The 25,532-nt window shown below is 48.3% G+C and overlaps 1 protein-coding gene across 3 annotated transcripts in view; it reads right to left on the bottom strand.

The window, feature by feature from the left end:
- The window catches only part of CALN1 (calneuron 1), a 138,395-nt gene extending 113,602 nt beyond the window's left edge, over positions 1-24,793 (bottom strand). Inside the window, exons 1-2 of one of the 3 annotated variants that reach the window (XM_074160724.1) lie at positions 24,668-24,793; positions 1,733-1,853 (exon numbers count right to left, since the gene is read on the bottom strand). In XM_074160724.1, coding sequence (XP_074016825.1) covers positions 1,733-1,853; positions 24,668-24,793 — 247 coding nt within the window. Of the gene's footprint in view, positions 1-1,732; positions 1,858-16,685; positions 16,825-24,667 lie in introns of those variants that run through there. The other 2 variants (XM_074160726.1, XM_074160725.1) reach the window with 2 other exon arrangements.
- Between the last annotated feature and the right edge of the window lie 739 nt (positions 24,794-25,532).

Below are 25,532 nucleotides of genomic sequence, written 5' to 3'. Positions count from 1 at the left end.
GGCCACTGGTGGGAAAGCGATGCTGAGAGGGCTGGTGAAGCTTGGAGATCACCCGACATGGCTTGGGCTGACAGCAGGGAGACAGGGGAAGGATGGAAAGGAGACTGGGCTCCCATCCCACGTCCAGCCACAGACCATTTCCAGGCAGACAGCAGGGGAACAAATCAAGGACAAGTCTTTCTCGTGCAATGGGGTGGCTCCGACAGTGCATTGCTGCCCTGATGCCACTTGAATCAGCTCTTGACAGTCGTCTGCAAATCTCAAAGGCGTTTACAGCAGACGTGCTCTAATCAGGGCAGGCATAGAAGAAATACCCTTGTTCTCTGTGTTTGAAATGAACTGCAAGACCTCATCCAACGTCCTCCTGACTGCTCAGCCAACCCCTGTCATCCTGAATAGGGACAACAGCTAAGCTTTACCTTGCAACGTAATGTGTCATCTACAGGATGCCGAGCCAGTTCAGATCTGCTCACCAACTCAAATCTTCAAGCAGAGCTCCTGTAGCCCAGGAGAAGAGCCCAGAAGATACCTCTGTAGTCCTTGTGTTCCCAGGGTCTTAGCTAAGCTGCACTGGAAGTGATTTCTCACATTGCATCTATGTGCATTCAGCACACACTCATTGGGAAAGAAGAGAAGCAGCTACAAGTACTCAGAAAACAGTTTGTACTCAAGATAAGTTAATGTAAAGCTCGCAAAACCAAATCCAAAGGTTCCAAGTTAACAAAAGCTTGAAAACTAAGGTCTGATTTACCAAAGCAGAGGTGAAAAGGAGGAGGGTGAACTGAAGTGTTGGCCTTCTGTTTTGCCAAAATGGCTCCAACCTGTCCTGGAAGGACCGTTTCCACCTTGCACCATCCCCTTGCTCATTTCCTCATCAAGTTCTCCATTGAGACCACTGATTATGATCATGGCTTTTAGCAAACGGCCACTGGGAAGCAAACCAAGAGCTTCAACTTGTTCCACAGCCCTCAAAGACCAGCTGTCAACAGTATTAACTTTTGCTTAGAAATGACCCTGGTGAGCCATGAATTGCCTACGAGAGAGATCTTCCCACCAAAAACCAGACTGGGAGTCTACCTGGCCTCACATCCCGTCTGCGGGGCAGAGGGGGTTAGCAGCAACCATTTTCTAGGGAGGAAGTTATGGGATTCTACAGACAGTGGATGTGGACAACCTTCCTGATAGCCTTTGCCAGCCTGAGGCTGGTCTGTGCTCCCAATCACTGACCTGGAAAAGGGAATTTTAAAGCTCTCTCCAGCCTCTTAAGCCACAAGCCACCTCCGCGCATCTTGTTATACTGAGACATAGAGAAAAATCCCACTTTTGAACAGCCACAAAGCAAATGAGAAGACTTGCTAGGAAGACAGACTCAGCTCTGCAGGTCCCCAGGAAAGGCTAAAGACATCTTTATAAAAAGACATTAGGCTAACTTTTTCCCTTGCAAAGTTTTGCCCATCAAAAGCGACTTTTCTCTTTCAAAAAGCTGCCTTATTTCTAGGCAGAAAGACAAAATCTGAGGCTAAAATCAGTCTAAAGCTCTCAACATAACTTTGGTCAGGGACCTTTTCTTTGTCCCTGATCTGCTGAGCCATCTCACTTCTAACCTGCCTTTTGCTCCTTGCTTCACGGGGAGAACACCTCCGGTTATTGCATGACAACGCCACAGAGAAGGTGAAAACGAGCCTTTCCCTCTTCCCAGCCCCCTTTGGAAAACCGCAAGGACGTTGCTCACCATCCAGTTCCTCCACAGAGATATTGGCGAGCTGCTCGCTGTCGCTGCCGGCGGAGAGGGAGCGGTTCAGGTAGTTGCCTTTGTACAACAAGCCAGCTGTTACATGGTGGAATGGCATCTTCTCCCTGAGCATGACAGAAAAAGGAAGAGGAAGGCTTACTTTAATGATTTGTCTTTGTTTTATTTGAATAGTACAATAGCCTGCCTTGAAAGAGTCGCCGGAGCAAAACATCCTACACCAGGGAACGCGGGTTGAAGTTGGGCGCATGACTGATGGATCACAGATTTTATGTAGTGTCTGGGAGATAAACAAACAAACACAAACCCGGCAGCTTCTTCTTTATGCCGAGCAAGAGTTAGCAGAGACAGAACAGCAGTGCCTTAGGACAATATGAGTCTCTAACACTCATACTGCTCCTCCCAGCCGAGAGATTCGCTATTCGATAATAATTATACAGTGCATAGGGGTCTACATAGACATGCAATTAAAAAGCCATAGGATGCAGCAGCATGACTTTCAAAGCCATGCAAGGGTCTGGACACCAGCTCTCAGACCCTGCTCGGAATCATCAAGCCCCCTGAGATGGTTCAGCCCCCCAGCCCAGAGCATCCCTGCCTGGCGAGACACCGTCGCACCGGTGCCTCCGCTCCTGACTTCAAGTGGGCCTCACTGCAAGAAGAAAATTCACATTCGAGCTGGGCCCAACAAAGAACATTTTCATCTCACAAATATGACAGCTACGGAAAAATACTGCTCCATGGGAGGCTGTAGCAGAAAAGTGTTTGCAAACTTAGCAGGTATAAACACCGCAGCCTAGTGAAGGGCAGCCATCTGCACAGACAAAAGTGGAAATTACTGTCAGCAGCACTTACACATTGATTTAGGATACACAAGAAAGAGGCGAGTTTGCCAAAGTCAATTGAAATATTAAGAGGAAGATTTGTCATACCCTTGGCTGGTTTCAATCAGCGCAGCCCCATCGTGGGCCCATTGCGTTTTAAACTGTACATTTCCAGCAGATATAAATCAGCAGAGTCAACGGAGCCACCCAGACATCAGCCCAGGGTCTGGCCCAGGGTCTCCGCGGGGGCTGGAAGGTGGCCAAGACACGCTGGGCAGTACGGTTTGGAACAGACCATTAATATAAATTTATATGGCAACTTTGGCAGATCTCACTCACACCAGCGGGGGGGACAGCCCCTTGGAAACAAACTCCAAGGGCATTCTCACTACAGCCACGCCGGGACACCAGCTTGCTCTGCCATAAAGAGATAAGTGCCACCTACTGAATCGTTCTCCAGCCAACACTACAATTACAAGGATGATCTGGCTCTTACTCAGCCATATGTTCTTACCACAGTCAATAAAACAAATATATATACATATATTTCATTAATTTTGTAACAAATGCTTTCTTGTCTCACTGAGTTAGTAAAAGCTTTAATAGACTCGCCAAGAGCAAACTAACCTCGAGACACAGGAAAGCGAAGAAGAAAAGCCATGAGGTTTCTCTTGCATTGCTCAGCACGTACCTAGAATTTCTCTTGCAGTAATTATGTAAATAAATCCTAATCGTAATTTTAAGTATTTTTATTTGGGAGCCACTTTCTTCAGCAGCACATTAGAAACCGTAAACAAGGTTTTCTTTTTCATTAAGCATATCTGTAATTTCCCAGCACTTGCCAATTAATGTATTTCATTCTGATATATTGCTCACTTTGACATATTGCTCTGCACTAAGACGGGGATTTTACCTACCCAGAGGGAGACACGGAGGCAACACCAGGTTTGCTACTGCTCTAGGTCCCAGCAAGCAGGGCTGGAGAGACTCTTCCAGCCCTTTGCACCATCTCCATGAGCTCCCAGTCCCACCACACAGTATTCAGGCAGCAATCGACCCATGTATTCTCTTGACAATCACACGCCCAATGTAACAGCAATTACACTGATTTTTCAAGACCCTATCAAATTAAAGAGATTTAAATCTGACGCCTGCACTGTGAGAGCAGCGTTCGATAAGCCCATGGGGCTGGGGACTGATGCCAGCACTGGGAAGGGAGCTCAGACCCTCACACTCCCTGAGCTCACCCACCGCCGGAGTAGCCACAAGCCGTGCGTTTAGGTGCACTAAAGCATTTTTGAAATCACTTTCTGTGCCTTCGCTTCTACAGCCATTAAAAAAATGACAATGCATCTCCCTCGAGGGCTGAAGTGCTCCCACCTGGGATCCTGTAATACATTTTAGTACTGGGGGGGGGGACCCATGATATCCCAGAGTGAGAAATCCTGGATTAAATTCTACCACCTAGGTATATTATTATCTTTAAAATTGCAATATTATTCAACGGAAACCCTGCAGAGCTGCTGAATTCCAGCAGCTCTCAGCCTGCCTCCAGTTTTAACAGGAGATGCTCAAAACCAGACCAGCAGCAGCTCCAGTGCCAGATGTCTGACAAGGATGCGCAGCCACGCTCCGGGAGCGCTCAGCATCCTGCAGACGGGAGCCTGCTCTCAAAACCCAGCCTGCACGGGGCCGGGGGACGCAACGGCAAAAAGGGGCACTGTGAGGTTTGGGTTGTGGGAGAGCTCATCAAGCAAAGCCGCACATTTTGCGAAGCCCCCCCGCTATGCTGAAACACCTAAAAAGCTTGGTGGAAATACGCAGGTGGCCGACGCCTGCCTGGGAACAAGAGGTCTGTCCTAGCACAGCCAGATCGGCCCAGGCTCATTTCGAATTTAGCCAAAATGTCCGTGTTAGAGACACAATAACCTTAAGCTTGCCCACAGCTGCTCCTTCCAGTGCCAGCCGAGACCCTGGGTAGACTCAAACCACAGGAGACCCGGTGCTGATGGGATCCAGCCCACACTGCGGTGATGCCCTTCCCGGGCGCTCGGTCAGCAGCAGATGCTGGTGCCAGAGGGCAGGGTGCCGGCAGCTTTCTGTCTCTTCAACGTGTTAAAGTCGCGTTAATGTGTGCTCACCTCCTCTGGATGGGAACGGGGAGGATGCCCCAGCTCTCGCCCCATTTCACAGAGCTGTACCTCCGAGCAGGCAGACAGCAGCGAGCTTCGCTCTCCATCTCCGAGCTCTCGAGACAGACACATTTTCCACTGAGCAACTTGCAAACTGAAAGCAGTTTTCAAAGGCAGAGTGGGATTTTGGAGCAATGAAACCTCCTTGAATAATATCATGAAAACATTGACATTTAACCAAAAAGCCCTCAAAGAACCCATAAACATGTGTATGGAAATGTTACCATGGTACCTTGCCAAGGTTTCAGTCTCTGCGCCAAGCTCTCCAGCAGGTTACATCCCCCGTAACGCCCGGCAGCAGCTCTGCCAGCCTCGCTCTTTCCTTTCAGCACAACCACATTTGTGAAATTTATAAGATGTTCGTAAGCAATTTGCCATCAGGAAAAAAAAAAAAGGCAGTTACACGATGCTCACATGTCTACGCTCGCTCCGGTTTGCATTCCTCACCGGCTCTTGTGATATGTTTTTTTAAAAGGCTTTCAGACCCAATTGAAAATCCACACGACGACTAAGCTGGAAGGTTTAACTTAAGTATCAGTCAACAAGATGGAATCAGGATCAATTTGTATTGATCCTGGATCTCTCTTGGTAGTTACCAATTTGGAAAAAATTTCTTGCTAACCTCTCTCCTACGTGCAGCACAAAATGATGCCCAAGAGTTGATCCCGGTTTTACAGCCTCAGGCACAAAACACAGAAGATCATTTGCCCTGCCTGGGTGTTATGCCTGGCTGGAATCGTGTATTCAGCTGTAATTTGGTGGATCCTGGCTGCTACCCAGCAGGTTTTATGGGACCTGGCCTAACAGGTCCCCATCCTGGGTGCCAACCGGCCCCACAGCCACTGCCCCACGGGTGTCAAACAGACCAGGCAGAAATTATGCTGGTGGAGAAACATGGGAAGATGGTAAAATTGAGATCTCCCTCTCTCCCACAAATCTGGCTGAGGTTGAGCAGAGGGTTGAAGCTGACAGTATGGGAGAACACACACACACACACACACAGGTGGACAAGCACACACGTGCAGTTCAGCAGTGTAAGACTCATTTTCTCAGGAAAGCAGGCTTAAAAAAAAATACAGGAATACATAGAAAATCCATGAAGCAACCAGATGGTAGTGAAACTGGAACGGTATCTGTGAAGTCCCCCAGCTCACTCTAAAACCCTTTAAAAATTCATCAAATGAAGTAACAGTGCTAAAGATGCTTCTCCCTGGGCAGAGCAACATTATAACATCTAAGGCAAATAAGAGTAGTGACTTCCAAAAAAAATTATCTCATTTTCCCCAGAGCTGAACGATTGCCATTATCTTTTCAGGTAGGCTGTGTAGTATCTAGCAGGATCCAAAGGGAAGAGCAGAGTAAATAGATCTGGGAAATTCTTGGGCGATTTGCTCCTCCATGCTCTGGGCATGACGCATCAGTCAGGGGCCACAACCAACCTTCCAAAGAGTCTTTATTGCTGCTCTGGTTCATTTTCCTTTCGTTGCTGCCCTTGCCCATGTTCCTTCCCTCTCCCAAGGAGGCAGTCACAGCTGAGGGTCGTGGTTAGCCTGTGGGAGCGACAGAGCTGGACTAAATCCCCATCTCTCTGTTTGTAGTCAATATAGTTAAGGGAATACAAGTCAAGCATTTTGTTGCAGCCACGTGGTTTTAGCAAAATCCTCCCCCTAGGAAGAGCACTAAGTCACTTTGTCCCTTATCACCTGCATTCGCTGATGCTAACAACAACTTTAAAGATTTTTTTTTTTTTTCAATTTATTTTGTGCAAAAACTTGGCACCTCAAATACAATATGAGCCCAAGTGACCAAAGGGAAGTCTGAAGGGCCCAAAGAGTGTCATTTTGTCACTGGGAGGAGCCCTGAGGATGCAGAGAAGGGGAAGAGGAGCACATCGAGAGCTCCGTAATGAGGTGTGAAGATTTAAGCTGCTGCAATAAAATGCAGAAGTCTTGTATAATCAGTCTCAACTCAGGTGCATAAAGAGACACAGGAATGAAAGCGTGCTCAGGCAGATGGCTTCTTCTGTAGCTACAAAATCAATATTAGCGGGTCTTGGAAGGGTGCCTTGGGATTGAGAAAAATAAGGTCTGGTGCATAGGGAGCCTTAAAAGAAAGCGCTAAAATAGATCCTCCCAGGGAGGAAAACCTTTGAGGAAGTTTGTATTTTCTGACTATTGATACCAATAAAGCCAAATCTCCCAAAACACATGGAAAGGCACATTTGGGCTATATATAAACAGATCTATTGCAGGAAGAGAAAGACGAGAAGCCTCCCTGCTCCCAGTCCACCGCTGCAGCCTGTCAGAGCAGTAAACACACCGGACCATTTTTGGAAGACCCATTTCCTCAGTCCATGATGCAAAGTCATGGGGCTGTGAGTCCAGGTGAGCCCTAAAGCTTCCTCTGAAAAGGTTCTTCTTTTATTTCTGGAAAACAGGAGCGCTTCCACTTTCTGGGAGCAGGGCTGCTTATCGGAATCTAAACCCAGCACTTACACACATGATATTTTCAGCAAATTAACCCATTGAAATTAATTTCAAATTAACCCATACAGATTAATTTCATACCTTTTCCAAGGATGTATGGACTGCAAACATGAGATCTTAATCCACAGTGCACACACAGGCATGTGAGAGTCCCTGTGCATTCGCTGGTGGTGATACAGGTGATATAACTAGTCCCCAGGGACCACTTTCAGCCCTCACCCTCCATACCATGTGTGCCCTCATCCTTATTACACCCTACACGGCATTTGTGCTGTATGTGATTATTTATTGGCATATGCCTAAGAAAATATTCCCCTATTTCAGACAAAGACCAAGAAAATGGAGATCTCCTTGCTGATAGATACTGGCTTGGGATACGAGCAATAAAGTTCCCCACGGTGATCAATGGGTAAAAGGACTTTGCAAACCTTGAACCACTTTCAGCATTTGAGGATGTAAGTGGGAAGAAAGTCCTCTGAAATGCAGAAAATAAGGTCTGAGTGACAAGCCTAATGGATGAAGTGCCACAGAGGCACTTCATGAGCGACAAACTTCCAGGTTCCAGGACTACAAAGCGACAGGAGCTTCAATTGGGTTTGTGTTGGGTTTTTTTCCCTGCCTTCTCCAGAAAATTTGAAATTAAAAAGAAGAGAAAGGTCACTTTTTAAAAGACATCACATTGCTAAACAACTGAAGCTTCACGGCTGCCTTTGAATGCTGCATGGCAGAAAGGAAGAGCTACGGATGCCAGCTCAAGTACAAAATATACACTTTTCTGTCTGAAAGCCGATCATGTGAGAACACAGTGGGACAGTTTTAAACCATAGTTGTTGTCTGTTATTTTTTAACTATGGCCTAGACTGATCTGCAGCTCAATCTGCTGGGAAGAGAAGACTGCAATGACTTGATAGCTCTGTATCTCCAGGGCAAGCACATCACGCGCTAAGGGGATATTCCCTTTCCATTCCCAGACAGGCTTAAACCTGCATAATTAAAGAACCACCATAACCGACTCACCAGCATTTCGTCTGTTCACCCAAGCTGCTCTTAGCCCCCAAACTCATCCTCACCTTTCGCAGCCAGGCTTCTTGCAGCCCTCTCCCTCTTTTTGCCGCTGAACCACCTTCTGCTACTGCTGCCCCAGCCTCTGGCTGCGGGGCTTGAGGTTAGCCAGGGTTAGTAAAAAATTTCCATATTCATATAAAACACAGTTGTTTTTGAAAGCTTCTGAGCTGATATTAAACAGTAAAAGAAAAGCCAACAACACAACAAAAATCTCTGAACCTTCGTATCTTCCACCCCTCTGATAATTCACCTGGAAACATGAAAAAATTAGTTTGGAAACGGAGGCTTTACCCCTGGGGAGGCTGCAGTGTGCGTGCACCAGCCTCAGGTCCTTCCTGTGGGTTCAGCTCCTCTACGAGATGCCAGGACCCGTGGTGGGCATCATCCAGGGGCTTCCAAGAAAAGGCTGTTTGAGGCCATGGTAAGAGGTGATGAGAGGAAAACAATGCAGGCTACTAAAAAGCTCTAAAATATCAAGGCAAAAGGCTTCCTTAGTGGGAAGCTGAAGGCTATAAACACGCAAATTGGAAATTAAGCAAGAGTTTTTAATGGTGAAGGTGATTAACCATTGGAACAAACTACCAGAACGGGTGACACATTGCTGTCTCCCAGACAAGACCAGCTGGAACACATGCTTCAGCCAAGCGCAAGCTACTGAGCTTGGTGTTGGAGTTAACGGGCTGAAATCTAATGGCTTGTGATATATCGCTTTCCAGATTAGATGCCCTGATGCTCCTCCTGGGCCTTAAAAACCGCCTGCCCACCCCTGGCAACTGGCTCCCCTGGCACTCAGGAGATGGGGGTACGGACAACGTCAACCCCGAGAACGTTTGGCTGAGCGCACGTCGCAGGTCAGCGGTGCAAGAGGGACCTCGTACCATCAGCCGCATCTGCTCGCACCGTCACACCAACCCCCTCAACAGGCCTTGCTGCTCAAATACAAAAATATCAGATTTCTTTTTTTCTGGAATACTTAGCTCATTTATTATTTTTTCTCCGAGTGGAAGAACACCAGAAGATAATACAGAACTAACTGATGGCAGGGGGTAACGAGGTCCTTGTTGGCAGTAAGAAAAAACCTATCGCAGAGCTTTTAGCTTGAGATGAAGAGAACGTCAAAACAGCGAGGAAGCATCACTTGTGCATCTTTACCCCCCCGTAATGTATTTCTAACCTGTTTCCCTGCTCTGTTTAACCATTTTCTCCTGCCTCCCCCAGCAGCTGCTGAGTGTTTGCTTATCAAGAGTGTCTGGATGACAGTTTTCTGAACGTGCTTCTGTGCATTTCCTTATGTCCAGTTGCCTTCACTTCACAGGCATAAATCAGACACGAAGACATTATTAGCAGTGATTCCTGGCACCCTCAGCACTCTGAGCAAGCATCCTATTTAAGAAAACAATATACAATGGATTATTCATAACAGACTGAGTGCGTCACAGATGAGTAATTATAAACATGAAATATATAAATAATGACAATTTTTACAGCAGATTTAACAAAGCAGCACACTACAAATAGCCTTTTGGTTGATTATATATTATTAATGAAATGCCAAAACATTTAGGTTTTTTAACAGGACAATTAATTACTCCCAATAAATATGACTTATGCCAGGCCTCTTCTTTAAAGGAGGCTTTTGGACATCTGGTGAGGGTTATTTTTTAAAAGCAATAGCTGATGGTTTCTAGAGAAAGTTCCCTAGGAGCTGTGAGGACTGGAGCCATCAACGTATATAAATGAGCCAGAAGGTAATTAAAGAGGCGAGGGTAACCATAACACTGGAATAATTTCCATACAAATTGAAGTGGATCATAGTGTAAGATTCAAACCAAGATACACTCCAAGCATTTCCCCACTGCAAACACTCAGGGCTATTAGTTTCCCTGGGAAAGTGTCTTCATACGCATACTACGGCCCACTTTTTAGATGGGGTCCAGATTTAAAAAGAGGATCCCAGTTTGCTTGCTGGGAGAGGGTCAACTGACACAAATGAAAACCTGCCTCAACAAGAAGTTTCCAGAACCACCGGGCTGATTATTGTTAACTGTAACGTTAAGCCAGGAACAGGCTATGGAGAGAAAGGGACCGTTATGCTTATGGCACCACTCCATGCAGAAAACTGTAAGTATAGAATAATAGAATTGTCTAAGTTGGAAGGGATCTTTCAGATCATCGAGTCCAACCGTCAACCCAACACTGCCCAAACCACCACTAACCCATGTCCCTCAGCAACACGTCTGCCCGGCTTTTAAATACCTCCAGGGTTGGCGACTCCACCACTGCCCTGGGCAGCCTCTTCCAATGTTCGATAACCCTTTCGGTGAAGAAATTTTTCCTACTATCCAATCTAGTCCTCTGGCGCAACTTGAGGCCATTTCCTCTTGTCCTAACCCTTGGCTTAGCTTTGGTATCAGCTGCCTTTAGACATACAGAACTTGCAGCACCACTGACGAAGGTGGCCAGGGTGCATTGTCCACCCAGAGCAGCTGCTTAACTCCGACCATGATACTATTTAGCTTCTTACAGGAAGAATATATAGGTAGATCCCAGACCTGCAATGACCTCTCTACACACGCAGCGGTGGCCAGGAATGGAGACCTCCTCCCAGGGGTAAGCCCTGGAGCTCCAATGCTGCAAAGCGCTGAAGCACTCCCTGGTCCCAGCAGGGTCTGAGCACGTGCTGGAGTACCTCGTCATCCAAGACCTTAATTCAGAATAAGCCAGATCCTATCAGAGAGCGCTGAGCTGTGTTGAGAAAGTCTGCACTTCTTTCTTTGCGAGCTACTGGTCTTTGGAAGATTATAGTAAAGCTGTTCCAAAAAACCAAAATGATCATTTCCTGCTGGAGTGCAGTATTTAGCTCTCGGGGTGGCACAAATTACAGCATCCTTATTTTTATTTCAGTATTTATTTGAAGGAAATGTACAACAGAAATGTGATGCTGGCTGTATTTTAAACCCACGAGCACTCTGTAAACAAGCTAGACCCAGAGAGATTTTCATGTTTCTTCTTGAAACATAAGGAGAACCAGCAAGACTGAATAATTGAAAACAGTTATGGAGACTTCATTTTCTTGTTTTTCCTGGGATTTACTCTTGGACTGGCTGTTCCCAACCTTAATACCTGGCAGGGATGATCAATTATTTGGAATCTGATTTGCATAACAGTTGATGTGCCGACAGCTCTCCATGGGGAAATCACTGCCCTGGCGGAGGTCACCAATATGCAAAAAAAAAAAGTGTAGAAAGGGCATTTTTGTTAAAGTGCAGTTTTTAAAAGGGGTCAGAGCAGAGTATCTAAGATCAACGATGAATACATAAATAGATCTCAAAGAACACATTTCTGTGACATCCTTGGTAGCTTCTAGATATGTCCTCAAACCCTTTGAGAAGCTTGCCAATTAGCATCCCAAATACGTCTGGGTCTTCAAATGCATGCCCATGGGGCAGGCTTCCCTTGTGGGTGGGCACAGCCATCACGGGAGGCAACGGCAAAACTCCAGTTACCTTCCCCAGGACAGGCTGGGAGCATCGGCAGCACTCACCCAAGCCAACGGGCTATTTACTCAGCTGTTTGCCTACGGCTTTGCAGGATTGGGTAACCCTTCACAATGATCATCGTATCTAGGCAAGCAGCTACGGTCCTGCAAACAGAGGAGAATGAAGAAAAACCTCATTAAAGTGGATCAGTCCCGGCGCAGCCACAAGCTCGCTGCAGCTCATTAACTTGAGCGCGGCTCTGCCCTACTGACCTCTTTGCAGAATCAGGCCCCCAGCAGGAAGCGAGTACAAACGCAAAGAGAATTTCGGTTAGGAAGGAATTAAGCCAAACTGGAATTTATGCAGGATATCAGCGGCGTCCATTCCCTCGACTGAGCAAGCTTCCAGCTTCTCGGGCTCGCTCACGTTACTGGTTAACGTGCCAGCATCAAGGATAAAAAGATCCCAAGGAAACTCTGTGCACGCAGATGCTCTCTGCACACACGTGCCCCCTGCACTGTCACACAATAGAATAGAACTGTCTGGGTTGGAAGGGACCTTTCAGAATCGAGTCCAACCATCAACCCAACACTGCCCAAACCACCACTAACCCATGTCCCTCAGCACCACGTCTGCCTGGCTTTTAAATACCACCAGGGATAGTGACTCCACCACTGCCCTGGGCAGCCTGTTCCAAGGCTTGACGACCCTTTCAGTGAAGAAATTTTTCCTAATATCCATCCTAAACCTCCCCTGGCACAACTTGAAGCTGTTTCCTTTTGTCCTGTCACCTGTGTCACCCCACGCAGGCTCCTCCAGGACACTAGGTGACTACAGGCACACACAGTATCTGCTTATGCCCCATCTGAAAGGCAAAGCAGCCAGATTTTGACCCTTGCTGCATTTATAAATATCCAAACCCATTCTGCAGACACTACAGGGAAGAACTACAAGAAACATGTGTGATGATGATGGAAATACAGGAGGGGAAGGAAAGGAATGGCTCAGAGAGTCCCAAAGCAGCACCTCCACCAAGCCCTCCCCAACGCTGCTGGGCACCAGTTCGCTGCTGGGGGGTCAGAGATAAGCACTCAGCACCCCGCTTTGCAAAGCCTGCCCCCCGGGAGGTACCCACTGACGCTGCTGGGGTGCCAACACGGCGGGGCAGGGCTACAGGCAAGGAACGGCCAGGATCCAAAACCGCCATCCGGGCTAAATGGCTCGATAACGTATGGAAAAGGGAGGTGTATGCTGCTTGAAAGCTTCAGCTAGGAACAGACCTAATGACAGCATGCAGTGCAGATGTTTAAGCTTTTCTTTTATCATGCTGCAAAAATGTATATACGATTATACTCAGTAAGCCTCCACAAGCAGAGATGAAGTTCAAGGAATGAGGGGGCAGCTTTAGAACCACCCACTGAATTTCTATACATTTTCCATGTCCTACCCATGGACTTCAGGTTCAACAGACTAAATCCACACTGTGGCTTTAATTACCACTGCTTAATGTCTTTATTCTGAGAAACATTTTCACATTTTAGTGCTTTTATCAAAGCAGACTGCATTTAATTAAAAGCAGACCTATAAAACAGTTTGTTTCTATTGCCCTCTTTTCATGGTAGCCCAAGTACTATTGCATAATACCTAGTATTTACTTCAGTTTCTTGGTTACACTTTTAACACTAACCACATTCACAGGTTAAAAATACAATTAAAGACTACTCAGTCTTGAAAAGCTTCTCCGTACATACCATTTCCCCCCGTTAACAGCTGAACTAATGTATCTTCAGCTGCGGACTGTATAAAATGGAATAAAACTGACTTGGTATTGTTTACAGGACTCATAAAAAATCATTGCCGTTTACCTTAGCAATCCACCTGGCTAAAAATGAAAGCTCCCAAACCCATTCTACATTCCCAATGTATTCTGAAAAGGCTCTGCCTGTTTCATTTTACATCTCCTAATAGATTGCCTGCCATATTTCATGCCGAATCAATAAAGTTATATGTGCCCAAATCGACTAAAATGATGTTTACTGGTATTTCTAACACAAGTAGTTTCTCAGTGGGTATTTTGTTCAGTTCACAATAACTCTGGGAGATAAAACATGCATAGTACCATCATCTCACCCCTGGTCAAGCAATGATTTTGCTTAGAAATTAGGTAATTTAAAGAAGAATAAAATGAGAGGACTTGCATTGCATTGTAACTTACAGAGGAAGGTTTTCTGGAGGCTGTGTGAGATGCACGGGACCAGCCATTTAAACGCACCAAGAAGGGGCTGGGGTTTAGTCTGTTGAAGGAAAGCCTGGGACAAGTGGCCACAAAAATGTTGTTTATATATCCATCTATATTTATATATAACCATATATCACGATATGGTAAGAATAAACTGCATCAGCATAATCTTCAAGCACGTTATGATTGGACAAAAACTGCATGATAATGAAGTCAGAGAGTGTGAGTCCGGGGAGAGGGGCGCTGATGCTGTCTCCCCACGCAGACCAGACACCAAAGGAAGGAGATTTTGTTTAAATTCGTATTGGTGAAAACTATTTCTCTCAAAATGTGGTGGTTTTTTTTTTTCCTTTTTGCAAGACAAGTTTTGTCCTGGGATTCGACCGCAGGGAGGCGTTTGCAAAGTGTTATTGTTCACTGATAAAATCCATCAGTTGGCAGGATCGGGCCCTGGCCTGACCCTGTCCCACTGAGAAGTTAAGGGAAGGTGTTGAGAGAACCAGAGGAGGTCTACAGGCTACAGAGGAGCACAGGAGCAGCATCCAGCTCCTGCAGGACGGAGCCCTCCCCGAGGGGAGCCCTGCGGTCCCTACGCTACCTCCAAGTTTCACGCGGTGCAGGATTTGGCCTGGATCCCCCACCCTCTCCATTCCTCCCTGCCTGGCCAGGATTCCACCCGGAGAGACGCAAACCGCCTTGCCGGAGCCAGGGCAGAGGATTTATCCACAGGTGCAGTGCAGAGAGGATTTATCTACAGGTACAGTGCATACTCAGAGGAAACAGTTAAGCATCCACAAAGACTCCAAAAACTGAAAAGATGAAGCTTCCCCCATCCAACTCTTCCCAGAAATAAAGTCGCATCGCCAGACATGCATGCCCGTGGGGAAAGGACGCATGCAAAGACCCTCTCCCTCCCCCAAAGAAGCCAGCTGGAATATTCCTTGTGAAAAAAAAAAAAACAAACCCAAAACCCAAAAAACAGCAATGAGAGCTCTTACCTGGTATAATTTGTATTCCCAGCTACCAGCACACCTACAGCACCTGGCTCTCATGGGGCATCGTGTGAGGGTGCAACGGCGGACTGGTGCAGGTCATGGAAGTTTACAGCCAGAAGCGAAAAAAAACCAAGCCACCAAAACCCCAAAACAAAACCAAAAAAATCCCCCAAAAGCCACAACATGACCCAAATGATATCCCTGCAACGGCTGTCTCGTTACAAACAAGATGAGATGAAGGAGGGGTTTTTACTTGCTCTGAGGCATCATATGGAGCTTAATCACAGGCAGTTACGTATATGGTTCTTTTGGCCTTCAATCAAGTGTGTCATTTCGGTGGCAGCTGCCTACGTGATGTAAGCAACCTGGGTGATCCAGTCCTGTGCCAATCACGGCCTTGTGCAGCTATTTTACAGCTGAACAACGGGGAAATTCGATTTCCCAGGCAATGGGGAGATCCTCTTGTACAGTCCAGCAAGCACATTGAGCGAGACGGGATCAGGCACCTCTCCTCCGGTTGGAGTTACGGGTGACCACAGCCCGGCCAGCCCCCAGCGAGCCGATCCCATGGCCGATCTTGTCCCGCTCTCATTTCCCGACGGAGCCCGTCCGTATCCCGACGACTTTCAACACGCTCCAAAAGCCCCCCGAGAGCCGGAGACCAGCTTGTGAGGCGCCCAGTGAATGAGTGCGACGCAGGGCGGCGTGTGCTAAGGGGGATGCAGGTGCTACGTGGAAAACAGTAAAACTTGGTGGGTGGAAAAGGTCTGAGCTGCTGGTGAGTAACAGGAGAAACAGCTCACACTCAGGACACCAGCAAAGCCCGGCAGCTCAGCCCTCCTTAACGCATTCCTTTTGCCGTTCAAGTGGGTAAATCAGGAGGCAATCACTGCAAATCATCTATTAAATCGGGTGACTGAAATTATATCTGAAATAAAACCAGGCTGGGCTGCATACATTAGAGCTATTCATAGGCATCCAGGCGACGGGCAGGACTCTCTTTGGGAGTCTTTTGGTTGCCGACAGTGGCATCACTAGGTGTTTGGGGCCAAATTCCTCCGTCGCGTACATTTGCTGATTTTGACAGATTCATTAAAGCCCCATCTATTCAAACAGATGGCAGATGCTACCCCTGCTCCGGGATCTTCATTCTTATCTAACTCCCCAAGAGCAGGACACCGCATAGATACCGAGCGCTTATTACATCACCCGCGGCACCAACGAGGAGAGGGCCAGGAAATCAAGAAAAAGGGCTCTCTGGGCAGCAAAAGTGATGTTACGCCGCTCCATGGCAACTTGCGGGCCCCTCTTCACAAACACGCGTGTGCGCGCCCACAGCCCGAGAGGGGGGTGAAAAATAAAGCCCACCCGTGAACGGACCACACGCGTGGGGGGGACGGGGTACCGAGTCAGCGTGGGGACGGGCGGAGGGGATGAGCATCCACGCCTGCAGACCCACCCCCCCTCTCCACACCGCCATCCCCGGACCCCACTGCACCCCGCGGGGGACCGCTCCCCAAGCCCCGGGCGAGCCCCGGCTCCGGCCAACAGGTCGGTTCCCCGTCGAGCACCGGCTGCGCACCGCCCCCCCCCCCCCCCCGCCCCTCCCGGTGCTCCCCATCCCTTCTTGGGGTCTCACCCCCTCCCGGACTCACCTCTCCACCAGCCGGCTCCTCCGCCACAGGTTTGCTCGGCTCCTCTTCCCCCCCCCCCCCCTCCACCCCCCCTCCCTCCCTCCCTCCCTCCCTCCTCCAGATCGCTCCTGGCCGAGTTATTCAAAGGAGGATGGAGGGAGGAGGCACAGAGGAGAGATCTGGGCGGTGAGGATGGAGGAGCCAAAAAAAAAAAAAAAGACCAAACCCCAAAAAAATAAAAAATCAAAAAACCCAAACCGCAATAAAAAAAAAAAAAAATAAAAAAAATGAAATGAAATGAAATGAAATGAAATGAAATGAAATGAAGTGAAATGGAAGCAGGTAATGCTGAAGAAGGCTGCCGAGTGCGGCGCGGCGCGGGCTGCGGCTCAGCCCCCCATGGCCCCCCGCAGCCCCGGCCCCGCCGCGCTCCCCCCGGCAGCCCCCGGCCAGGGCGGCGGCGCAGCGCCCGCCCGGGGAACACCCCCCGCCGCGGCCCACCTTGCGGCAGGGCCCCCCGTAACCCCTTCCTCGCCGGCTCCTGGGTGCCAGCCACCCCTTCATCCCACCCCCCGAGGGATGCTGCGCGCAGGGGAGGGGGACCTGTCTCCTCCTCCGCCAGCTCCCACCGCCCGAGTTTCCTCCCTGCCGGGGGGGCGCTGCCAAAGGGCACAACCCCAAATAGTCGACGACCCCTAAGGAATCACTCCTGTGGAGCCGAGCCCCTTAGAAAGTTGAGTCCCCGAAAGCTCTGCAGGTCTCTTTTTAGCATGGAGCGTGGGGAGGCTGCTGGGTGGGTTTTTTAGAAACGGCGATGGAGGAGAAGGAACCACATCTACACGTGGCTCCTGTGCGCACAAGGGGTGCATCTCCCTGAACCCAGTGTCCCAGCCCAGCCAGGCTGCCTGACCCTCTGCTTGATGCCGAGGAGGGCAGAGGAGCAGAGCAGGTAGATACAAGTCACTGATGCCAGCAGCTCCAGGGGGTCCTGACTTCTCCGGAGTGGTAGAACTTGAAGGAGTGCACCTCTGCCAGCTTGCTGAGCATCACCTTAGGATTCACAGCTGAGCTAAAACCACCACCACAGACCGGCCAGGAGATGCCTTTCCTCACTGCAGTCATGTTCAGTGGGTTGCTGGAGCTCGTTGGAGCTTGATTGTCTTCTGAATGCATCAGAGGCACATGCTCCTTGGATCACTGCACAGTATCGGCAAACCCACTGAAAAAACCATACCTGGGGAACATTGGACCAGGGGACTTCCAGCAGGGTGAAATTCAGCTAAAGACAAGTTAGGCTAAATACATGGAGAGATGTTCTGATGCTGAAATCAGTTAACTGCAGAAGAGTCTCCAATGGGAAGACAAGACTCAACACGTCAACTAAAACTGCCTTGGTCAGATCCGGGAAACAGCCTGGAGAGCCACCCAGCATCTACGGCAACACTCCCACAACCAGTGAACAAAGCCTTCAAAATAAGTGTTGATTTTATGGCTCAAGGGTGTTTAATCCACATCCTCCCATGTTGTGCTTCTCTGATGTAAAATCCTCCCTGTCTCCTTCCTTTCAGCCTCCTGCATTGTGCCATCCCCGTGCTGGGATTTTACCATCAGAAGGAGCACCATCACCAGCTCAGGGACCACGGGATGAGGGATTTTTCCTTTCTCTGCTCCCTATGCAAATTAGAAATCCCATCTCCATCGATATCAAACTATCTCTTCTTGCCCAGCTCAGCCCTCCTGCCCAAGCACAGGCTTTCTGCGTCCTCCTGCCCCTCGTCCAAACCCTGCGTGCTGCCTGCTCACCAGGTCCCGGGCCTGGATGAGGATGCAGGAATTAAACCATGGTCCAAGTCCCATACAAACCACCAGGGCTGTACATGCCTGGCTACACGCTGCCATTTTACCATGTTTGTTCAGTTATTTCCATCCCTCTGGCCAATGAGAAGATAATTCCTGCTCTAGCAACATGGCCCTCAGCACCAGCCATGGAAGCTGAATGCTGGGACCAAATGCTGCTTCACAGGGTGAGACTCCGATCGATCTCCTTACATCCTTTTACTTTTAATTCCTTTTTTGCTCGATCCGTAAGGAAACTTTCACCTGTGACTCCCTTTGCTTCCACTGGGCTGCTTATGTGAGTAAAGTGGGGGCAAAGCCCCTCATTTGCAGAACATTATTCCCTGCCTTTAGCTAATTTCCTTTCCCTCAGCTCTGGAAGACATTAACCAAAAGAGTTCCAACCTTCATGGCCGAAAACAGTAGCTGGAAAAGCCATTAGGCTTATATATTTATTATTAAAAATTGTTAAAGGACCAAGTTCTCATTAATCCCTAAATATACCCAGAATATCTCCAAACTTGCCTCCACGTAAATAAGACCAGCCAGTGGCCCTTTTTTCCTTTTTCTGTGTTAAGATACAGAGTCGATCGTGCCAAACCCTCTGTTTTTAAGAAGATGCCCTCGCTGGCGAGGCAGGTCCTGGGGCCGGGGGCCGGCGATGGGAGGGCACGCTCACCAGAAAAGAGGGCTACCTTGGAAATCAGCACCGTGACATTCGCATTAGGCTCCTGAAAATGATACGGCAAGAGACAATATAATACTAATGTGCCAGAGCAACGTGCTGAAAAATTATGCGAGGCAGGGAAGGCTGTTGTCAGAGACCTGCCTGGCTGCCTGTTGGGGACCGGTGATAGTTGTCACTGTCAGCGCGGAGCTGTCACTCTAATAACAAGTGGATTATCACTGGATGTAATTTGCTATCAGCTGTCGAGCACCAGTCAGGCTGATTACATTTGGGTGCCACCCAGCTCATAGGGAGATGCTCGGCGAACTCACGGCTGCGTGGGCACGGCCAGGGCTCCCCTTCCTCCCAGGTGCCTTTTCTGAACCGGAGGAAAGTGGTGGCCAAAGCGTGGGGTGAGCCCGCGACAAATATGGCAGCAATAAATGCAGCGTCCAAGGGGAGGCAGGGCAAGCCAGTGTATGATTTTAGAAGAGGCTGATGTCTTAAAAATATCCTGTATAATATCTAGATGTAAGGCCTGTAGGGTCAAACCGAGAGGTCCCTCAGATAAGGAAGCCCTCTACTGAAATTAAGTAGTTCTGCTCAGTTAAGAATGACCCACTGAAATTAGAACTCAGAAAGATCTGTAAGGCCCGTGGAAGTGAGGAGGTCTGTAATTATTCCCCGCAGTACTGGGGAAGGGGTTCCTGTCCAGACCAATTTTAAACATCCTGAGAAATACGTGTTTGAGCGATCCCTGGGGAGGGTTCAGTAACATTTCACAGTCTAATGGCTCTCACGAGTGGGATAAGTTTTTCAACTTTCAGCCTACATTTTTGCATTGCTTAATTTCATCCCATTATTTCTGATGAAGCACTTTGTGGAAGGCATACAATTGCTCCCCAGCCTGGATTTTCATGTTTTAATGATGGTTAATTATTCCAGGAGAAACTTTTATTTTTACTTTTTATCCATTGCGCTTTTGCACTGGATGCTTTATTCTGAAGTTTAATTAGCGCATTTCAGAACTAAATATCTAAATTAAATCGTTGCCGAGTGAGCTCTGCTTGAGGATTTATGATGGTTGTGCACAGCCTTTATTGTACCTGCCAAGGCAGGCAACTGATTTATTGATGGATGGGTTTATTTGGGCCGGGAGCGAGCCAGTGGGTACTACGAGGGCTGGTGCTACTGCCCTTCCTCCCACCACCACAGCGAGGAAGAGGAGGGATGAAGGTGCCGATGATGAGGGGTGGAAACAAGCAGCCTCCAGCTCCTGCAGACCCCGGTGAGAGTATGAGACAGGCTAATGGTGGGCTCAGGCCATGGCCGTGCTGGCAGAGCCGCGTCTCCATCCCCACCATCTGCTCGGATCCAAGGTTGCGTTTCAGCCTATTAGAGAGATTGGGGCTGGCTGCAAACATCAGATGTAGGCACAGGTTTGGCTCCCGGCCACCCCCTTCCCTGCTGCCTCGAACGCCAAGATTTTGATTCAAGCTCATCTGCAAATGCTAAAAAAGCTTCAGCTTTGCAACAGAGTCCACCCCAGCGGAGCTCATCACGAAATGAGACCTTCAGGGAAGGGAAAAAAAAAACACCCCAAAACCAACCCCAAACTGAGAACTCCTTTTAATTACATTATCTCAACAAACTAAAGCTATAGACAAATGCGATTACACCCACAAAAATCTGCTCGCTCCCAACCGAGAGTCCAAACACTTGTGGCTTAGCTGGGGCCAGAAGAACATGCTGGCGAGACGAATCTAGGCTGACACTCCTCCCGACAAGAAAGCTTGACATCCAGGGAGCTCATACAAGGGGTTTTATCTCAAAAAAAAAAAAAAAAAAATCGACAGAAATGCCCATGTGTTAGGGAAAAGCACCTCCTGTTCATACCGTTGAGCAGACTGGCTTTACTCTTATTATTTAGACAGAGCAGCTCTGGCACACTATGTAATAAAAATGGGTAAGGTTTCAGCCCTTCCCCAGCCCACAAAAATAAGATGACTCCGCGCAGGCGCCACGGGGCAAACAGCCCCAAAGCAAACCCAGAAAACTCACAATGAATTTCAGCAGGGAGGGTTTGGGTTTTGGGGTTGGTTGGGTGGGGGTTTCTTTTTTTTTTTTTTTGTTTTGTTTTGCTCTTAGAAAGATAGCCCTGTAATTTAGTGACTCATACGCTCTACATCCTTTGTTGCTTTTCATTTTCAACATCTTTAAGCTGTTTGTGGAGAACGCGCTTATTTATTTTTAGACTTCCCATCAGTGAGAGACATTTTAGCTGGTTCATAGGGGAAAAGCTCCATTGAGACTTTTGTGTCTGGGGTGTTAATAGGCGAATTTCCTGATGGGGAGATATTTTCTTCCTCTTTTTTTTTTTTTTTTTTTTTTTTTGTGTTTGTTTGTTTTTGGTTTTGTTTTGTTTGTTTGTTTTGTTTTTGTTTTTACGTTGACATCTCACTTGGGATCTGGGCAGTGATTTTCAGGCACACAGAGAAGGACTGGGCCCTGTGCCGTAAGTGACCTGGCAGAGGGAGGAGGAGGAGAAGGATGGGTGCAAGGAAAAGCAGACACATGTTGGGACACGAAGAACAAATGGGGGCCCCAGGATCACTAATTATTTTCCTCCCCCTCTTCATCAAACCTGCAAATCTCAAGCCATGCCGCAGAAAGCCTCTGTACCACGGAAGCTTTCAGCAGGTAGGACAAAGGGGGAGAGCATCCCACATCTGAGCACCAACCCACATTTCCCCATCCTGGAGCAAAAACCATGAGGAATACTTTAAGTACCTTGGCAAATTCAGTTAATTTTTAAGAAGCAATGCTTTTGTTTGGAAAAATAAAGGAAATGTTTCATTTTTTTCCCCAGAAAATTGACTTTGCAAAACAGAAAATGTTTTATGAGTCAGTTAATAGATTTGGGGTTGGGTTTACAAAGTCTGACACCTCCTTTCAGTTTGCAGCTCAAAATTTTTTTTGAGAACTTTAAAAATTAAAGAAAATTTCAAAATGAAGACGGGCTCTGTAGCCCTCAAAGCAAGGCATTTCATAAAAAGAAAAAAAAAGCCCAATCCTGTCTGCTGCTTCTTTTTTTTTCTTTTAATTTTAATTAAGTCAATCAACAACGGAAAGGCCTCCATATGAAAACCACGCAGGCACCAAAAGTCTCCGAGCCTCCAGGTGTGCATTCCTCCACCTTCCGATGGCAGAGCCTGCAGCGGGCACCGCCGTCTGCTGGCTGCCCTGGATTACTTGGGACACACGCCTTACTCAGGAACAAGAGCAAGAGGCGGAGGGAAGGGACAAGTCCTGCTCCTCTGCACACAAAGGACAAGAGGTGGACCCAAACCATACCTGAAGATGCAGGTGGGAGCATTATAGACCCGATGTGGAGCTCTCCAGGCACATCCTACGGACCCTTTGCTTTGCTCTACAGGGATATTTGGTTTTTCACAGCACGTGCCACCGTGAAGGAGGCAGCAGGACAGGACGAGCCACCATCCCCATGGTGTCCCCCAGTGCCAGCTCACTCTGCAATGGCACACACTGGGCTCAGCCACAGCACAGTCCCGCACCGGCTGCCAAGTGCAGAGCCGGATCCCGCGCCCGGGAACAATAACAGCTCTTTGGCCAGCTCAAAGGAGCCTTTTCCAGGACACATTTGTAATTTTGCTGAAAGCCACAATCCTAATGGACGGCTGGAAATACTCCATGGCTCTCTGGCTGTCACCTCACCCAGGTGTCACGGACAGGTTCGAGATACTCAGTTTCTGTTTTGCAGTCTCCCACCATCATAAGACCCAAGAGCAGGTTTGGAGGTTCGTGGCTTGTGTTTTACATCCTGTCACAGTTTTTTCTTTTCAGAGATGCATGAGCCAAACCAGCACAACTATGAGCCCAGTGCAGAGCTCTCTGCTCTGCCCATTATCAGGCCACAGCTTCACGTTTGCATGAAGCCAGGACTCAGAATCCTCTGGAGGAGCTGTGAACATCTCCCCATCGCATGTTTCCAGCAAGATACTGCACCCTCCTTTGTGCTACCAGCCTTTGCTGTTTCCCAACACCCCTTAAACCCAAGGAAGTTTTTCTCCTGCATCTAAAACCCTACATGAACAACAGGGAAACCACCAGCAACACTCGGGCAAACACGATGTGCCGACACAAGCACCAGCTGAACAAACCAATGAAGCAGACAAGGGAGAAAACTCATGGTGGACACCTGCCCACCAGGCCGAGCTGAGGTCTCCGCAAAAGCAGAGCTACAACACTTTGCTCCAAGACTGATGAGCCCCAACCCATCGGTCAGTGGCTCGGGAGCAGCACCTCCGAGAGGAGCCAGCTCAGGGAACGGGCTGTCGCGTGATGAGAGCATGGCACGAGGATAAAGGTGCGCCGGCTGGAGGGTGGACGGTGTCAATAGGATTAGTTTGTTCTATTATTTATCATGCCATATGCCCCGGCACTCGATCCACAAATCTGAGCCATCAGCTGTGAACACCTGTCAAGGAGTTGAGTAATTTTCCAGTTTCTGGGTAGAATAACTGGAGACAATAAGGCTGATTTAATCAGCAAGTACTTAGCTCCAGAAACGTAATGGCTTAAAAGAAAATCTCACCATATTTTTTTAAATGAATGCTTTTCTATATTAGAGTTAACCCAGAAAAAACCTCCTTAGTAGACGTATCGCAGTACAGTAACAAGGCAGGTATTAGCCAAACGCATGGTGGAAAGGAGATAAACAATACGCTGTGTCCTCCTGCTTGTCCACGGGAGACAAATTCCCCATTTAGAAAACCCAATACAAATGTAATTCTTTTATAACAACTGCGTCCACCGTATATTGTTTCTCTGAGGAAAAAAACCACATAACCGACTTTGAAGTCCTCCAATGCCATCAAGAACATATTTTTTTTCCCAAAGTATCTCAAAAGTAGCAAAAAATATGAAAAAAATTAATGACTGCTAACAGCTGAAACAGATGGTCTGCTGTGAATCCCCACAGCCTCATGCAACTGTGAGTCAAGCCATTTTTCAAAATGGTGAAGAAAAAAAAATAATTAGAAAAAAATAATTAAAAAAAAAAATCAATTTCCAAGACTACTAGGCTTCCAAAAACCCATTTGGACTTCCCATCTGAGAGCCAACAAAAAAGGAGGGTTTGGCTGGTTTAGACCCACAGCAGGCTCAAACCCAGAGTGCCCCTTGCCCATCATGTGCACATAGATGGTCTGGATGCACTGGCTTTCAGTGCGGTCCCACAAGATGTTTCCCTGGGATGAGGTATTACTCCAGGATTTTAACTAAGGCTCTGTTGCACTATCAGATTCCAAACGCACATACCCGCTGCCCGTCACCAGCACTGTCCCCACTGCCCACCCTTGGAACCCCTCCACATCCCTCCCACCACATCCTCCTGGTGAACTGATCGCCCTCAGCAAGCAACGTCCCACCCTGTGTCAGCTCACCCCTTGCGAGAGACCATTTGAGATAAGAAAGACACTTGCCAGGAGGGAAACTCTGGTTGCCTGCTTCTCTGCTGCGGCTCCTCCTTCTCCCCAGGAGACTCGTCCCCTCGGCCACCTTCATGCTTGGGCTGCCCCTCTCCATGCTCTTCGATCAGCCCCATCAGGCAGATGAGACGGCAGGTTCTGGGCGACGTGCGATCTCATCATGGGGACATCAAAGCCGGCAGTGTGACTCTGCGAGGAACGGACAGAAACTTAACCGCACGCACAGCACCACTTTATCATTTATTTAAACTCAATCTTTCAATAATTCATGCCAGCCTTTCACTGTGTAGCAGGACAACAATGGCAGGAGCGCAGCAGCACAGGCAGTGAATAACCACATCTGGAACAGATGTTCAGTTCTAAATAAAAGCTGGTTTTGCAGAGAATGTTAAATGCCATGGGAATAGTGTGCACTGGGACGCAGCCCTGCTCCTTCCAGGGGGCAACAGCGATTTTCTCATATGTTTTGCAAGGCAGAGTTGGCAGAGAGCAGATGAAACAGCCAGGGCTGGCTCAGCCGCAGCCCGGTAGTTGCGAGAGCACAGACCTGCAGCGTCCGCAGGCGTCTCCCCCTCGGAAGCGCTGGGCAGATGCTGGCACGGCGCCTCCGAGTGTGAACACGCGATGCCGCGAGTCCCCTGGCCAGCAAGGATGCTCCGTGTCCGCTCCCACCAGCGGCCAGCCCTGGAGCACATTAGCACAGGGTCCCTGCATGCAGTCAAGAGTGTGCCCACCTCCCTCCCGTGGAGATATTCTGCTGTTCCTAGGAGAGAGCTGGGTCCAGCTGGTGCCCCCGTGTCACAGGGGTGCAGGTGCAAGCACCCTTGTGCACAAGGAAGAGATAGGGCAGCCCTG

This window comes from Numenius arquata, chromosome 18 (assembly GCF_964106895.1).
Source record: "Numenius arquata chromosome 18, bNumArq3.hap1.1, whole genome shotgun sequence".
Taxonomy (NCBI): Eukaryota; Metazoa; Chordata; class Aves; order Charadriiformes; family Scolopacidae; genus Numenius; species Numenius arquata.
This window is presented reverse-complemented; position numbering and strand designations above follow the sequence as displayed.